General features: G+C 37.1%; 1 protein-coding gene across 2 annotated transcripts in view; it reads left to right on the forward strand.

The window, feature by feature from the left end:
- LOC149078668 (plexin-B-like) overlaps positions 1-19001 on the forward strand; it is a 242442-nt gene that overhangs the window by 189084 nt on the left and 34357 nt on the right. For both annotated transcript variants that reach the window (XM_089240809.1, XM_089240810.1), the window contains one exon: positions 3598-4985. In XM_089240809.1, the coding sequence (XP_089096935.1) occupies positions 3708-4985 (1278 nt within the window). In that variant the 5' untranslated portion in view covers positions 3598-3707. The remainder of the gene's footprint in view (positions 1-3597; positions 4986-19001) is intronic.

Genomic DNA, 19001 nt, shown 5'->3' on the forward strand with positions numbered 1-19001 from the left:
AATTCTGAAATTATTTCTCTGATAATTCTGAAATTATTTCTCTGATAATTCTGAAATTATTTCTCTGATTGTTCTGAAATTATTCCTCTGAATTTTTTTCTAAAACTAATTTTGATATTACTTCCTTCACCAATTCTGGAATACATTTTTTCATTGAAGTATTTTTTTTTGCATTTCTATAAATTCTGTAACTATGTAATGCTAACTACTCGCTGGTGGGCCATTGTATAAAAAAAAGCTTCGAAAGCCACATGTAGCCCACGGGACATGAGTTGAAGACCACTCTACTGGAGGAGGTTTGATAGTTAACAGGATTTACAATGAGAACTATTTCGCCTGATATATACACATACTGTATACGAGATCGAGATTATCACGAGAATATTCAAAAGAAATTAAAATTCTGCGGCCAATTCAAAAATGTGAAAGCAGAACATAGAAAAAATAAATTAACAAAAAGGGAGAAAAAAAAGCATTCTTTAGGACATTCATTATTTAGATGAAATATTATTTAATTCTTTGACACTGAAATTCCAATATCGTCTGAACATATAGTTTACAGATTCTTACACGAATGATCGACCAAAAATAATCATACTCTGCGGGAAATTCCCGAAATTGCTTCGGTTATTCAATAATACAGGCAGAAAAATAAATTAAATAAATATCCGTCGTGATTTTTATTTTTATCTCATCTTTATCTTGACGAAAATAATGAAGTATAACAGGAAAAAAAAAATTAATTTTAAAGGAATTTCAACGCGTTTTTTCCTCATTTCTTTCAATTGTGACAAGAAATAAAATTTACGAATTGTTTCTTTCAACTTATTTCCACTTTACAACCAATTTACGTGTATTTGTTTTTCTTTTTTCTTATAATACCTGAAAGTAGAGTATTATGCTTAAGGAACGGAATAGAATTAGGAGAGGAATTCGGAGGAAGCCCAATATTATAACCATAGTAAAAAGAAGTGTTAGCCAATTAAATTTAAAATGTCTTTATTTTGTCTACGAATACGTGTTTAAGAATTCCCCTATGTGATTTCGAATTCGTTGAAATCTTTAAAAGAAATCGTGTATTATTTTGGTTTTAATGACACCCCCCCCCCCCTTTTACAGCTTATTTTAAACTTAAGGCATGTTGGTTTTTAATTACATACTTCCATTGTTCGAAATATACGTGGCTATTTTTTTTTTCATTTTATTTTTTCAAAATGCTACTTTTTAATTGGAATTTTTATAAACGTGAGAATTTAGATTTCGAATTTATACGTGAGAAGAGTATTGAAAAATAAAATTACTTCCACCAATTTAGAAATATGTTATTAGTATTAGTGAATTTCAAACTGACCTTGATGATGATGCTTGGAGAAAATGTTTCAAATTCACCGAAGCCTCGTGCCGTTAAATATTTATGTCGTGTACGAGTTAATTAATAGGAATTCACAGATTTAATAGTGCTATTAAAATGGAAATACCAATTTTAGAACGCCTGGGGCACCAAATCATGCCCATATGGTCTGATTCTGATGGATCTAGTTGTAAAATATTTAATTGTTTCATTCGAATCTCCTAGAACTGGATAATTTCATCTCGGTTTGAATCAGTGACGTCTTAATACAATGGCTTCATTGATCCCTTTGCGGTCAGTGGAGAGATCTCAGTTGGTCTGTGAGCTTGGATGGGATAACAAAATTAACTATTTCTCTCTCTTATTGTTTATACATTATCACAGTGTATGCTACATGTTATTCTGTAAAGGAGCCCGTGGCCTTAATCTTACTGCTTTACCGCAAACCTACTCCGGTCATATCACCATACGGCAACTTCATACCGATGTAGTTGGGTGGGAAATGAAGGCGCCATCTACTAGTGGTCGTCCCAGGCTTGGTAGGTAAACAACTTGTTTTCTATGTTGTTACCCCCCCCCCCCCCCGCGATCGAACCCTTGGACTCTGATGGGGGAAGACGAGCATCTTACCACTTGGGTTCTTAACCTCAATCTTACTGGAAATGGGGTCAGTGGCCTTCGTCATATTGCTACAAGGGGTCTGTGGAACACAAATGGTTAAGGACCCTGTCTTGATGAGTGGGCCAACGGGATTCAAACAGACCTACTAGAGATTATTAGAGATTTATTTTCAATTTTTAATCTTCTTTCTTTCTTTTATGGATGGCTAGGGTTTCAAAGTGTCCAGCTTGAAAATATTTTTGCCCCCAACTAACTATATTCAATTGACACGTAACAGGACACCAAGCCGATTATAGCCAATTGACAAATAAGAGTTGGCCTGACAGTGAAATCAAGCCAAACAAAAGGTTGTCGATTCAAGACCAAAAACTGAATGAACGCCAGAACTTTGCCACTGGACTTACACCACACCTGGACTTATAACACCAAAAACTGGATGGATTATTTTATCTTGGATAAAAATACACATCACACAGCTTTTCCTATTTTTACTTTGCGTCGTATCACTTTGATAGAAATTAATTAATTGACATCACAAGTAGCGTTTTTTAAAATTGAAAATCGATATTGTTGTTTTCAAAAATGCATAAATTTCAATTATTTTATTGAAAATTACTTCTGGAACATTAGAGAATTATTTCTCGTCCAGAAATTGATGGAACTTTGGGCAAAATACGAATATCTCTCTAATAACACTAACATTAGGCTGAAGGAGCTTCAAATATTGCTCGGGCCTAGGACTTTCTAATCCACTAAAAAGGCTCTGGTTTAAATTACTGTCCACTGGCGAAATCTAAAGCTTTATTCTTTAGATTTTATTCAAGCAAACTATCAAATTTCTTAAAGACATTTTTTTTAATGTTGTAAAAAAAGCAGTTGCCTATAATCAGTAGCTCATTTGTCACTTTCCCCTCTAAATTTTTGATTTCAAATGCCAGCCATATTATTTATACATACGCAGAATTATATTCGGCTTGTTTCCATATCTACGATAGGTTGGTGGTTTTTAATTCAGTTAACATTTCAAACGAGAGTTGCAATTACGATCAGATATTTACAATTAATGCCAATCAATCTTAGCTCAATACGTGCTTATATTTATATGCAGCCTAAAGAATAAATTCAAATCTTTCTAAGCTATATCCGTATGAACAACTGACGAGCTGAATATATTTTTTTTTACCATTTGTTATAACTCGGAAATGCAGGTAAATGATTCACGGAGCGAGGAGAAAGAAAAGTCCAAATATGATAGATTGCACTGCGCCTAAAATATCCATGCGATTGCGTGCATTAATTTAATGAGATTTTCCCCCTTTTTTTGTGGTAATTGAAAAGTCTCTGGAATCCAACGAAGCATCGGACGTAGAAAAAGTGTTGCATTTTAATTACTTTTCTTTTTTGTTTTCGAGAGAAATATTCCCCTCGAGGGGGTTTACTTGAATTCATGCTTATTGTGAATCCTATCAGACACCCACCCACCTTCATTATTCTAATTTCGTACCCCTTTTTACGAGTTTTTCTGCGTATTTAAAGTATTCACCGAATATGTTCTGCAACACGCATTAATGTACTTGAGTTAAAAAAAAATGCTTATGAATTGTTTTTTTATGCATTTATTTTAGGAAAGCTGGGAAGGAATGGTAATTTGATACGGCATGAATGAAATGGAAGACTTGGAAGAGCTGCCGATGCGCTGCCGAAGAAGAACATAGCGTAAGGGGTGTCTCAAAAGATGACTTCCCGCTCTAGGGAGAGTTCACCGCAGTGGAGGAGCCGATCTCATCCTTACCACAATCTCCACGGAGGAACCATCTCGCACCGATCGGTCCGGGAAAGGAACCGCAATGCGCTGTGTTCCCAACTACCGGCGGGAACCTTGTGCTTGGTGCTGTTCGTGGCATGGGCTGCTACGACGACGACCACGGACGCCCAGCAGCAGCAGCTCAACAACATCATCGTTGCTTCTTACAGGACATACAACGATTCCATCAACTTCACCCACGTCGTGCTGGACCACCTGTCCGGGCGCGTATACGTCGGGGCCACGAATTGGCTCTACCAGTTCAACTCGAGCCTGGAGATCGAATCCAGCGTCAAGACGGGACCCGTGGAAGACAGCGCGCAGTGTTTCCCGACTGGTTGCGTCGACCAACAGCTGTCCCCCGTGAACAATATCAACAAAGTGCTAGTCATCGACCGGGATGCTGGTATGCTGCTGGTGTGCGGCAGCGTCCACCAGGGTTCCTGCCGTAGGCATCACCTGGACGACATAAGCAACTTCGAAAAACTGGTGCCGGTGCCAGTCGCTGCCAACGACGAAAACTCTTCAACTTACGCTTTCATTGGTCCGTCCCGCTACTTGGGTTTCCCCTCCCGCGTTCTGTACGTGGCCACTACGAACAGCAAGCTCGGGCCTTACCGAGACATGGTGCCGGCCATCTGCAGCAGAAGCCTGGACAGCTCCAAGCTGTTCTCCGTGGTCGAAAGATCCTTCTCGTCCATAGCTCGCGTTGACGTGAGTTTCCATCTACGGGACTATTACGTAGTGACGTACGTGCACGGCTTTCACTCCGGTGACTACGTGTACTACGCGACCGTTCAGCGTAAGTCTCACTTGAGGGCCCTGGAAGAATGGGGTTTCATAACCAGGCTCGCGAGGGTGTGCGTCTCGGACGTCGGTTACGACACCTACACGGAAGTGACCCTGCAGTGCCTGGGCGCGGACGGAACGGATTTCAATCTCCTCCAGGATGCTAGTCTCGTCAAGGTCGGTGCCGACCTGGCCGCTGACCTGCACGTCGAACCGGGATCCGACGTGCTGGTCGGCGTGTTCGCGACAAGCAAGGATCACACCATGCGTACTGCGCCGTACTCCGCACTTTGTGTGTTTTCGTTACCGGAAATTGAGCAACGGTTTACGGAAAATATCCATATGTGCTACAACGGAAGTGTTCTCACACGGGATATGGATTATATTGCTGGAAGCATCAACCAATGTCCTGAACCCGGGGTAAGTGGACAAAGATTTTTTTTTTTTTTTAAGAATTTATATATTTTTTTTCTACGAAATTCACAAGCGATTCAGCTTGGTGACTCCATAGCAGTCCAGATGTATCAACGCAAATTCTGCCTCCCCCCCCCCCCACACTGCATTTTACTTATTTTAAAAGGATGGTAATAAGTTTATTGCACACGGCAGTAAATACAACCGAATACGATAAATTCAGTATCTTGTGTTCTCAAAACAGGTTTCACGTCTTGGATACGATATCTTAATGATGCCCTCCGTGGAAGTCAAAGAATTGTCCTGCATTCTTCAAGCCTAATATAATACCACAGCTGCCAAGTTTCCCGGATTTTCCGGGTTGCTCTCGAATTTTTACCCCGTTTTCTAGACTCCAGAAAAATTCTTATATCTCCCGAATTTCGGCCGTGATGGTAAAAAATAAAAAAAAATTTGGGGGGGGGGGGGTCAGGAGAATTATTCCCGAATAATTTACTCGAAAAAATACTGTTTCTTTCATTTATAATTTCCGAAATGACGTCACAGTAAAATTATGCTAAAGTAAATTGATGCCACATACACACACACACATTTCATGAAATCAGAGTAATGTATATAAATGTATATATACAATACATGTGTAGATTTCATTTTCTAGGTAAAAGAACAAAATTCGCCAATCAGCTCAGCCAGAGCTACATGGTCTTTACCTTCTTTGATCATATGTCCCTTAAAGCCTGTATGGCCCGTTTTGAGTTCCGATGGCGATTTTTTTGTTGGTAGGATTTTATTTTAGAGGCCTCCACTATAGTTCGTAATACAGGGCCGTAACTAGGAGTTTTGCCTTCCGGGGCAAACGTTATTTTGCCACCCCAACAACTCTAAAATTCGATAAATTTATAACGGTGTTCTTTGTTCTCAACTAAAATTGCCGCTCTCCTAAATTTTGTCACCCGGGGCAGTTCCGCTCTCCCCCCCCCCCTGTCCCGTAAGGCTCTGCGTAACGGCAGGTAGTTTAACCTTCTGGTTGGCTATGATAGGCGACTTGGCGTTAATCGGTGATGGCTTGCACGATACCACATTTTTGCAAGGGGGAAAAATCTCTAAAATTTTCTAAAGTTAATAAAAAATATCTTCATTGTTTTCAAAACTCACTTTTACATTTATTTCTGTACAGAATTTGGATCCGCACTAAAATCTCCCTAATTCTCCAGATGGTAATACGCTTGATGTCTTCAGATGACCGGACAGTGTTTCAACGAGTATATCTTTAGCATGTGCGTCTCTTGTCTGACGCTTCATACACTGACCAATTATTTTTTTTTGAAGGTTTTCCAGACCACGTTGCTGCTTATGACCTTACTAACCACGTACAATCCACGCTGCATCATCTATTGGGAAAAGGTAGGATCTAGATATCTTAACTGGGAGGAGGGTGTAACAGTTGTAATATAAAGGCCGGGTCATGTGTGCTACCGTTAATATTGTTAATACAGAATTAGCCTTTACCTTTAAACCGAGCACAATTCCAGTCTATCGCCATTGGGGAATACAGTTAAAAAACTGAAATTACAGTTTTCTATCGTTTCACTTCCCCCTTTCAGGGATGAGTGAGTCGCACCAGAAGAGTGTGTGTACATAGTCTAGGTGTGCATCAAGTGTTGCGGTTGTGTGTGAAGTTAGAGAAACTCTCTGTATCTCGAATTATGATTTAATATTTAAACCGTTTTTGAGTCTGTTGCTCTCTGTGGCTAGACTTCATGTGTTAACCAATGTTCCGTTTTTTCACTGACGCCAAGGCTAAACGAGTTGTCCAACAACCACTATCAGCAACTGCTCATGTAACCCATGGCGGAAATACGGGGGGGGGGCGTGGGAGGGCATTGCCCCCCCCCCCCCCCAGCGTCAAAGGTGGAGTCGACTGATCTAATGTATAAATGCTTATATGAATTGACATCATCATCGTGCCCCTCCAGCAATAATGACCGTACCCCCCAGACTTCCAAGTCTATCTCCGCCTATGATGTAACCCACGCAAGCTTTGCAGCAAGGATGCTTTAGGAGAGTGTGGGCCACTTCGTTTGTTTGGAAATGTGTCGCGGGCCACTTGAGATATCTAAAAATGTGTACTGCGAATCACTCAGGTGATCTGAAAGTGTCACGCGGACCGCTTGAGTGATTTTGAAATGTGCAACGTTCAATCTAAGTGATATAGAAATGTGCTTTGAATCACTTACATGCTCTGGAAATGAGCCAGAAGCCACTTAAATATGGAAGAGTAAATAATCCTTTGTGCTCAAAATGCTTCGGGACACTTGGTAATCTTGGAAATGAACAAATCCACTTAAAGCGAATTGGAGGTGTGCCGTTGGTCACTTAAGCGCTTTGGATATATGCAGTGTGTAGCTTAAATAATCTGGAAATGTGTCACGAAACAACTGAAGTAATCTGGAAATGTGCCGTGGGGCCAGCCACATAAGTGATTTGGTAATCTTTCGTGGACAATCTAAAGTGTTTGGTTATTTGTCGCGGCCACATCAGATGATTCCGAGGGCCACATTTTGCCCGCTGGCTATAGACTGAGCATGTATACTTTTCGGTGTCACCATCTGAAAATGGAAAATCCCGTACAAAAAGCTCTCTTACCTTTTCGGATTCACCTCCAATTTCCAGAAACTTCCAGAAAGGAGGAAATCAACTTTAAAATTTTCCCAGATGATTTCCCTCCTTTTAAGGGGAAGTAATTTAAGTTTGTTAAAATCCATTTCATCTTTTGAACTTTGTATTTAAATATTCAAAGATGCATTCATAATTGGTTTCGCCGAAAAGTTTACTTCCGCCATGTATACGTATATATACGAGGTAACTTCTCTTTTCTCGTATTTTTCATCTTTTTGCTCGTCTAATATATAATTCGAGTTCCCTTTAACTCTTATTTCCTCCTCCTTTGGAAATTTTGGGAGAAAAATAAGAGTAAAAATGTTTTTTTCCCTCTCTCTCTCTCTCGCTTTTCCTCTTTTCTCCTCTGGAGAGAAAGAGGAAAAGGAAGGAAATGTAGTCTCTAATTTGAAATGGGAAGTTTTCCTTTAACGTCAAATGATGTATTACTTTAATATATATTTTTTTCTATACTCTTTAGTGGGATATTCATGGGATAGGAGAAGATAAATGCGTATATTCTATATGTAGTGATTTGAAATACATCCCTGGTAATCGGATGAAGTGAATTGGGATGAATGCAACCGGAAAATTAGCATAACTGCAATTATCGCATCAAAACTGATCTAAAAATAGTCTTTCGAAATTATTTCAAGCTTCAAGAAAGGTTGATCTTTCCAAGTTTGGTAAACAGTAAGTCCAATCCCATATGAGTTGGAAATTCACTCTGCAAGCTGAGTTTGTATCTTTCCTCCCCCCCCCCCCTTCAATAAAAATCTCTCAAATCAGGTGTACTACGACAAACCATGAAAATATTCATTCATTGAAACAGTTTCTAACTTCCGATTCAAACGATAGATGGAACGACCTGGGCAAATAAAAAACAAGAAGCTTATTTTCGTACACAGCTAGGTTCATTCCCTGGAGAATGATTTTATTGGTAAAACACTGAATCGAATCACCAATAACAAAATAAAATGAAATATTGAAGTAATTAATACACTCACGGTCGGCCCAATTACAAGGATACCAACGATTCCGGCACATAATATCCGATTATGCAAGGAACAATTAGATTGCGGTTTCGTACCGTAGTATAGATTTTATATTGAAAAAATATACTGTATGTATAATTATCATACTATCTGAGCAGAATGAATTGAATGTCTGATTTTAAGTTGAAAATATTCATAATAAGCAGCTAAAATATACAGGATGTCCTGTAAGTGCTAATGCGGCCTTTATCTCATCAACCGATCGTCGAAGTGTAGCTTCCATTTAAAAAATGCTCAACAGCCGTTCAAAAATTATGCCAGTTTTAAGAGTGAAAATACAGTGTGTAACGAAATAAAAAATCTAAATTTCATATGGTCCCCTTATCCTGTAACTTCCAATTGGAAAGTTGTTGCCCTGTATCTCCTGAGTCTTAAAGCAGAAATTCCAAGTTTCTAGGTGCAGTATTTGCAGAGATGTTCGAATCAAAAACAGGGAAAAGTTGGGTAATTACAACATGAATAAGGGGAAAGAAGAGTTGTCCGTTATTTTTCACTGTTCTTTCATAACTTTTCTCCGATTTTTGAATTCAAATATCTTAGCGAATATTGCACTTATATTTAATATATTTTTTTTATTTTCGTTTCCAAAATCTTTGGCGATTTCCTTTTTTCTTTGCCTAATCATGGTTAGGTTGATTGATGCATTTTTGGCTTTTCAGCATAAAACCATTAGAATTGGAATTATTAACAATTGAAATTAGTCGCACACCGTCGAAATTAGATTTCCTCTTCCGTTTTCTGATCGAGCTACCGTTCTTTGCAAATCTTCACTTTCATCCACATTTTTGCTTGAGAAATTCCATTTGGCAATTCTAGTTTGAGTTGTTATTTTTATATTATTATATATATTATTATTATTATTATTGCATTCAAAACTTTCAATCTGTTTCACAAACAGAATTTTTTTTTTCTCATATTTTTGTCCAATTTTAAGACGCATTGCATGAAGTTAGTGTTCGTGCAAGTTTTTCTATTTTTTCTTTTATTTGAAAAGTTAGCGTCCTCTATGTGCTAAAGAAAGAACAAACATAGAATATAATAATTAAATGTACTGCAGATAATTTTGACATTACAGGGAAATCAATTCTTGTTTTTTTTTACAAATTTCAACTGTTTGCATATTTTACATAATTTTTGAATGCTTTGTTCAATATAAATATTATGTACATAGTGGTTGATATATATTTACATTTGTGTTGTGTGAATTCCAATATTCTAGTTGAACAGGAAGAAAAGTTTAGAAATTTTATCGCAGAACATTGTCTCCATGTGGGAGAAATTTTTGTTCCTGAGGATTTTATCAGGGTAAGCGAGGTATCAGATTATCCGTTACGTGATTAGGCCTCAGCCGGGACAGACTACTATAAAAATATAAAAAATTAATTATTTCGGAATGAAGTAATATACGTACATGCATTCACTAATTTATTACTTCGATTTGAGTAAACCGGTCTTATCCTGAGCCCCTCGAGATGATCTGTTATGTAATTTTATTAAAGCTGAATGTTATCTGTTTGATGTGTGACACCTGTATTCTTAGTCTCTTGTTATTTCCTGAGTTAGATCTAGCCTATGAAGGTACGAGAGACCACATATGCGCGCTCTCTCTCTCTCTTAGTTATCAGCAAATAGTGTTTCAATCTGTTATAGACCGAGGTGTGCCCTTTGAATTGCGTATCCAGCGAAATTCGCCGAACAATCGTATTGGTGTACATTTAGCACGCGTTAATCAGAGGCGAGCGATGTTACCCGTCCAACATCAAGTCAGAGGTGTGCAAGACTACTGGGAGTTCGGAAAGTTTCGTAATTTATGCACGAGCTTGGTTAACGCTCGGTTAGTAAATCGGGGATGTGGTTCCCCACTTATATTGCCAATAAATAAGGAAGAAACATTTGTATTCGTATCCAAAAGAGAAAGTTGTTTCTCTAATCAGGTGTTTAACAAGTCAGAAAACTAGTAATATAATATTGAAATGCGCTTAACGTCTCATTTACGCGTTTCCCAATCTTTTTGTTCTCATTTCGATCTGTAAGACGCTTTGCACTATCGAATTGGGGAAGCTTCAATTTCGATAGCTTATATTTGTTATAAATATTTTTTTGTGGATGTTATATAAAAGCCTATATTTCTGAGCGGAACTGCTCTAAGGGATGTGTGGCAGGTGCGGTCGCACCATGTCCCACGTTTTGGGAGGCCCGCACTGCCGATAATATGAATTGTGAATTCAGTTCATCACTTCTGGAATTATTTTTTTCATAATAATTTCTGTCATGCATATGCTTTTATATAGGGGTTACTATATTTTGGTTATATTTGACATCCATATTTTTTCAGCTCGTTGGGCAGTTTGCCTGTTGTGGCGTTTGTGTTTGCATTCATATCAGTTCTGTAATTATTTATTTCACCAATTCTGAAATTATTTGTTTCACCAATTCTCGACTCATTTCTTACATCAATTCTGGAAACATGCATCTTTATCTAAGAAGAAATTATTCGAAATTCTACATATTTTCGTGTAAAAAAGAAATTTGGAAATCTACATTTTCATCTCGAAAGAAGTAATTCTGGAATTATTTTTTAAATAAACTGTGGATTTTCAACAATTCTGAATTATTCTGGAATTATTTTTTTCATTTATTCTGATTTTTTTTTTTTTTTTTTGCTTCGAATTATCTCTGCCAATTTATGGATTACGAATTTCATTGAAATTAGTAATAAGCTCATAATACTCATTGTTCGGGGGGGGGGGGTGATTGCTGGAGTATTAAGTCAGTACTGCCATGCAGGGGCGGCTCGAGAAAAAATCCCTACCAGTACGGGACTTAATGTTGATGCCTCAGAACGCGTTTTTTGGTCGACAAAGCTTTGTCATTTCAACATAGATTTAGCACCCACCCTACAGCGGTGCCCGCAGCAAGGGCCACCTTCACCGCCATGGCTCTCATATATTGCTGTCGGGCCCAAGTCTAGGATCTTGTTCGGGTCCCCGGAATCGGATTTTTCCATTGGCCCCATTATAGTGAATTTAAGGTGTAAAAAAATGCTAAGAAACGTCCCGAGCCAACGCACGGAGACTTGTCAAACCCCACCCTTGTGGGAGGTCATGAATACGAGGGCATGAAAAATCCCAGGTGTCAGATCGCCATGACGACTAAGAAATTAGCATTGGAGCCTATATAAATTTTTCCGTGGGTAGTTACTAAATTGGAATTTGGGGAGGGGGGGGGGGCAGCACAATTTTTTTCGGAATTTTATCAGTTTATTTGTCAATATCGAAGGCGGTCATTATGTCCTGGAAAATTAAAAAATTATAGTATTTTTAACTTTTTTTTCGTGGAAACAAATGTTCGGCGCCCAAAAAATTGTGCTGGTGCCATGATCTATTTTTTTGCGATTTGTCAAGTCTTGATTGATATTGCTGTACCGTTTCTACCATTGTAAGGTATATTGCTACCGCCACACAGAGCAGCAGACAACGATACAAACATTCCATTATCACACTTCATTCATAATTTGAAACTCAGATGGCAGCACCAGCTTCACATACAGCACCAAGGAGTCGCGCGGACTGAGTGCACAAACACACTTCCGGAGCAACGCTTTTTTCCCCGAAGGAGTAAAATGTTGGTAAATTGCCCAAATTGTGATAGACCGGAATTCTGCGCGATTTAGAAGCACTTACAAGTATTGCACAAATAAAACTTGGAAATATGCAGATATTTCAAAAAGTCAGAGAAAAACTCTATGGAGTTGCCCAAGGGTGCTATGAAAAATGAACCTGTTGTGAAAAAATTTTATTAATGTAAGTGACCCGCGTCACATTCCCAGATCACTTGAGTGACCGCGGCAGAATTAAAGATCACTTAAGTGTGTGGCGATGTTTCACATCACTTAATGAAGTGCCCAAGACAAGCTTTCTAATCAATGACTAGGCCTGCGCTCTCCTAAAGGATGAACACACTTGGTTTAGAGTCGATTTTATAGGACAGTGGTTCGCAACCTTTGGGAGCCCGCGATCCGCTTGCTTTAATTTTTGTGAGTGGAAGACCTGGCCATACACACGACTAATGGAAAATAAATGGGTAAAACATGAAACGATGAACCACTCATGGCCCGGTTTGACTTATGTCAGGTCCTGGTACCGTATTCCAGTCCGGCAGTCGGGGAGGGGGGAGGGGCTTGTCCTGGAGTAGTGTTTCTGGCCCAGTTTTAGGTCACTTCATACTCGTTCTGAAGGAGATCTTCCTGGAATCTCTTCAGAACGAGCAATGTTTATTCAGATTCGTATCGGAGACAGCTCAGGAAACTCCTACAATCTATTTAATAAGACCCTCTAAATTGAAAGGAAAAATTCTGTTTCAAAACAATATGAAAAGCAAATGTAAGCAAAAGAGGGCGCGAAAAAATCGCCGCGAAAACAAAACAGATTTATATGTTTCGGAATTCCATTAAGAACTGAATGCACAAAACAGATTGATTTTCGCTAATTAATTTTTCCGACGGATTCTTAGGGGAAAATAAAAGAGTTGCTAATTCTTCTCTCGGTTAAATTTATTGAATACGATGTAATGTGCAAACATAAATATACGCTATAAATTGCTTTGCAAATTTGTCGGAGCACCTTTACGGAAAAGCAAATAATAGTGCTAATGAATAATAATAACCAAATTAATGAATAGTAATAATGGATTAATCTACGCATTCTAGATTCCAAGCGCGCGCGCGCGATCTTCTTTTTCTTATTCATGTATAACGTCTTACACGTCGTCACTCCCATCAAAAGATTATTACTATTTCTTCGAACTGTGGTTTTGTCCTCTCTCTAATTACTTGATATATTCATAGGCTGTTGTACATACATTATTATTGTTATGTTGTCGATGGAGTATACAGGGTGTTTATGTGTCTTAAATCGGTTATTATCTCATCAACCGTTCATCGTATAGGTATGTTCTGAATTTAAAAATGCTCAGAAATCATCCTGTGCCAGTTTTTTTTACGGACTCTCCTTGAGTTTTCCATCTTATTTGATAGAAAACTTTCTTTTTTAATTCGAATTTTTTGGATAATTCGAAGTTGGAGGAAGAAAATTATGATCTTTGTATGAATAAATTTAGTTTGAAAAATTCTACAAGTCAGACTGTTTCTCGTCCAAGTTTTTAAAAAAAAACAAATGCTTAAAGACGAACAAAAATTTTCGAAAATTCTGTTTTCTCCACTCCTTCTTTGATAAATTAATGCTCGTTTTACTTTAGTTCATTTGAAGTGCAATTGAGAATGTGTTCCACTTGATACCGATTATGTTGTTTAACCTACGGATCACGGTGTATAATTCAAAATCTAAATTTTTTTTATATCGTCATTAAAAGTATAGAAAATATTCGAAAGTACAAATTGCAATACGTTAATGAAAGTATATTTCCTTGATAGCTTAAGAATGATATGCAAAAATTTTTGGGAAATAGTTCTGCAACGGGTGGTCATGAACTGTTTTCCGGAAATCAGGCTTTGAGCATGGAAAAGAAATTCTGCAGTGATGCTGATTCTCTCTCTCTCTCTCCAGAACAGTGGAATGATGTAGCAGCTAAGATCAAAATTACTATAATTATAAATTACTAAAATTTGGGAAACAATTTCGTAACTGGTGACAAAATTTTAATAATTGATAATTACTATCCCATGGGAACGTTGCGCACGCGCACACATACACATAACGGATCCAGGAGAGATTAATTGGATAACTCTAACTTCTTTCCAGTGACTTTGGACTTCCAATTATTCATGTTCGACTGTATATGCATATTAAAAATCTGCATAATTGTATATTAAGAAACGGAAAAGTGGAGAATCGCTTTATTTATTTTATTGTGATATTCAGGGGCATATCGAATAATCAATAGTTTCTAAGGCTGCGTAGACAATAAAAACTAATTATTCACAGGATATATGGTGAATCACTATCATTCTCGAGTATTTTGATAAAAAAGACTGTGCAAAGCTTTCGACGTCGAGCTTCTAGTGTATCATGTTGAAATGTTGATCAAGGATTTCAGGTGACAAGCGGACATTATAAATATGAATTATTTCTAAATAAGCAAAGCGTAGAAATCGGTTTTGGATACGTTCGATTGTGGATACATTGAAAACACAATATGGAATCCAAACAACACTATATATTACAAAGTTGGTCTGACAAAACAGTTACGGAAGAAATTACTATTACGAATGATAAAACCCATGTTATCCATGGTGAAAATAAACATAATTCTATCAGCTGATGCACTCACTTTATCGTCGTATGTTCCAAATACGTTTTTATATGTTTTCTTGGAAGATAAATCCCGTAAGATAATGGTATTAGGAACGGAAAAGACCTTTACGTATATAAATAAATAGTCCTAGTATTTGTTGCTCCAAAACGCGGCCATTTTTATACCCAAAATGAACGCGTGTTGAAGTTAAGATGTTTTTTTACGGAATAATGCTTGAGAAGGGAAGTTAAAAGGAGCTTTTATAACCTACCTCTATCTCTCTCTTGAAAACTCTTTTCTGAGCCTCTCTTTCTCTCTCTCTATCTCATTTCTGATCCCATTGCCCTAATAGCCCTCGATAAAGTAGTGTATTGTCTCCCATTTTGTTTTAACTCGGGCATAACCACGATACCTTCCTCGGCCCTCTTATGTAAATTTTTCCCCCCTTATATGTATTTTTATTTGCCTTTTGCCTTCCCTGCGGAATCCTGCCTCGTTTTGCTGTAATGGCCGTGCATCAGTTGAGCTATTCCAGAAAAGTTTTATACGTATATATTCCCAGCCTTACTCCCACCGTGGCAGTTGTGCGAGCAATTCGGCGAGAAATCGTCCGGGATTTTTCTTGCTTCCGCCATATCTTTTCCTTGAGGGCGTCCCGGGTTCTATTATTAGCTCTAGCCGAAGGAGAGAGTGAGAGTAAAAGGAGGTAAGAGCGCTCTAAATTGTTACCACAAATCATCTAAGATTGAGAGCGCGTAACACCTTTGTTCCGAGATAAAGTATTTGAGCATCACCGGAATGCATTTTTCTTCCGTTGTGCCTCTTTATTTATTTATTGTTTCAAGTCTCTTTATGTTATTTTTTGGGTTTTTTTTTTTAAACCAATTCTGTTTAACTGCTTCCGAATGTAATATCTTCTTTGGTTCCCCCTGACTTATTAATTCTTGTTTTAGTAGTAATTCTTTGAAATGATTTCCGGGAACAGGGATCCTTTTAAAAATTGTTTAAAATGGAGGTGAAAGTTAATTACAGCCGCGATGTTTTGATCTTTGGAGGAGAAGATGGAGAAATATGTAATGGGATGTATAAAGTTCCTGAATGACGTTAAATAGGATGAATACTATGTGTTGTTATGTGATTAATGTTCCATTAACCTTTTAAGAGCTCTCTCTATCTATCTATCTTATATGCCTAATTAATTTGGAAAATATATTTTATTTTACGTAATAATTTTTTTTTTCTGAAGGTTTAGGATTCTAAATTTGATTTAGAAGACACAAATTTCTTCAGTTCAACATGTACATCATACATTAGTTTTTCTGGAAGCATCCATTTTCGAAGAAAACATTATCTACTCTTTTCTCATTTAAAATGTTTGTTTTTTGTCATTTTTAGTTTTTATGGATATGGATGAGTCTACAAAACTTAATGGGGAAAAAATGTCGGTTAATGTTTAGTATATAGCATACACGCTCAACCCGTGGCCCTCGGAGTCATCTGATGTGGCCCGCGACCTCAAACCTAAATGTGTAAAAATTAACGGAACCATTTTTTTTTTTTTTTTGGCATCGCTAAATTGTCTCGTGGCACATTCCCAGGTGCCTTAAGCAGGACTCCCACTCGTCCTACTTTTCCTACTTTTTGGTGAAATGTCCTACTTTTCCTACTTTTTGGTGAAATGTCCTACTTTTCCGACTTTCTTACCAAACCCTATCAACAAAATTTCTGTAATTGATTTTAACTGAGGGGGATCAACGATATATTGACAAATATTACAAATGTTGTAGATTGCAATTAATGATTCTGCCGAAGCAGAAATTGTATGGCAGATGGAAGCACTCTATACCCACAACAAGCATTACACAGAAACAAACTTCACGTCAGGTTCGTTACACTTACACACACATTCCAACATGTACCAATTCGTTAGAAATTCCGCAGAGGAATATGAACAAGGTGCATGTGTGGTTCAGTAGTAGTAGTAAAACAATGCGGTTCACCTTGACTTATTTAAACATTGAACCTCCTAATTTACACATTTTGCACTCTGCTTTTATAAGTTGTCTTTAAAGAGCGTCATTCTTAAAAAACTTACATGTCTTCATAATGCGCTGTGCATTGTTGGAGAGAGTTGACAGGTTGGCCTATGGGGGGGGGCGGAGCACGGTCATTATTGCTGAGGGGTACGATGATCATCACGGCATAGTTCCAGAGAACTTAAGCGACTCGCGAAACATTTATAAATCACTTCAGTGCATCGGGGAGGGGGGAGGGTTAGAACCCTCCAAACCGAGATTGTAGTGTTATTTTACAGGAAAAAACGTAAAAACCCCTTTTCCTTCTGAAGAAAAAAAAATTGAACCCCCCCCTCCCCCCGTTAAAAAATTCTGCGTACGCCTATGCTTGTGTGATCCACGGGGTATTTACGAATCATTTGAATGACCCGCGGCACTGTTCTAGATAAATATAGAATAAGAATGAGAATTAAAATCCGAATCTGTGAATCCGACCCGTAAAAGGTTGAAATGGCTGGTCGATGTTATTAGAGATGGAACGAATATTAATTCGGACGAATACCAGATATTCGGCTAATGTTTTTGTCGAATACCCCCCCCCCCCGGACCCCCGGAAGAATATCAATTTTCTTAAAATTCGTCACAACAATAAATAAAATTAGTGTTTATTAATTCAAAATAAAATTATTGCTAATTTCAAATGATTGATATTGAATTTTAATTATGTAATTTATTATTTAAGTATAAAAAAACTGGTAATTGGGAGATTTTCATCGCCATGATACTGACAATCAAATTTAACGATGATTCATTGTATTTTAATATAACTTGCAAAATAATTTTTTTTTTTCAACACTTACTACAGTTTTACTTCTAATCAAGAAAAATATCAATCATCATTTAATCTCAACAAGTAATGCATCATAAAATTTACGACTTTCTTATTTTTCCTCTTTAGATGTTCTTTGACTCTTTTTCCTCTTTTACTTGCTCAGTACTTATCTTGTCTAGGTACAACCTTTAGTTAGTGAACTTGTGTATAATTCATGCTCACTTCCACATTATTACAATAGGATTCTATTTTCAGTTTCATGTTTTCCTTATCCTAGAAATTAACCCAGACATAACATCTTTTACATAAAGGAATATACACCACGCAATAAAATATGATAATTAAATTTTTAGTTTGTGGGAAAATATCCAATTAATATGTAATTGTTCAAAATTAGTTTGTTATGCTTAGATTTACACAGATATTCGGCCGAATACCTAAACATTATATATCTCTACTTATTATGATGTTTGTACCTTTAAACTGGTGGTTTTAACAGTATATAGCCATTTCAGCTGCTAATTTCTTACAAGATTAGTACCTTTAACTGATCAGAAGTTAGCTATAGTTATGTACAATTCATTTGGTCTGACACACCCTGTAACTTCCATTTTTCTAACGATCTGCTGTGATTTTATTTATTTTTTATTACTGATATCATCATGAAGAAAAAGATTTGGTAAATGATAGTTATATATTTTTTCCGTTGACCTCAATTTGAAACGTCATTATTGAAATTCCATTAGTCAACGTATAAACCAAGATCACACAGTAATCATTACTAGCGATCGTAACGTCTATGTTGAGTGATCCGATATCATTTGTAACCAAGTTATAGCAAATGGTTTTTTAATGTAACCCAACGCGTTTAGTATTTTTACCTTACTAGTAAATAATATCAATGTTCGCTATAGGAAATATATTCGTCTCAATATTCCTATAAACTAAACTAAATATTCTTTGAAACTTTAAAGGAATTCAGCATTACATACACAAACACTATACATAATTCTTCTTTTTCTATTTTTCATACATTTCCAGTTAGCTTTTCATTAAAAACTCATCAAATGAATCTATAATTCTTTGACAAATGAGAAAAAATCAGTTCAATTTCGACAAATATCAAATTCATAACAATCGTGACCTTAAATTTGTGTCATTATACATTAATATATCTCTAGTACAATTCACGTTACAGATCACTTGGACC

This window comes from Pholcus phalangioides, unplaced genomic scaffold (assembly GCF_987345545.1).
Source record: "Pholcus phalangioides strain wild (caught in Gottingen) unplaced genomic scaffold, Ppha-v1.0 ptg000013l_1, whole genome shotgun sequence".
Taxonomy (NCBI): domain Eukaryota; kingdom Metazoa; phylum Arthropoda; class Arachnida; order Araneae; family Pholcidae; genus Pholcus; species Pholcus phalangioides.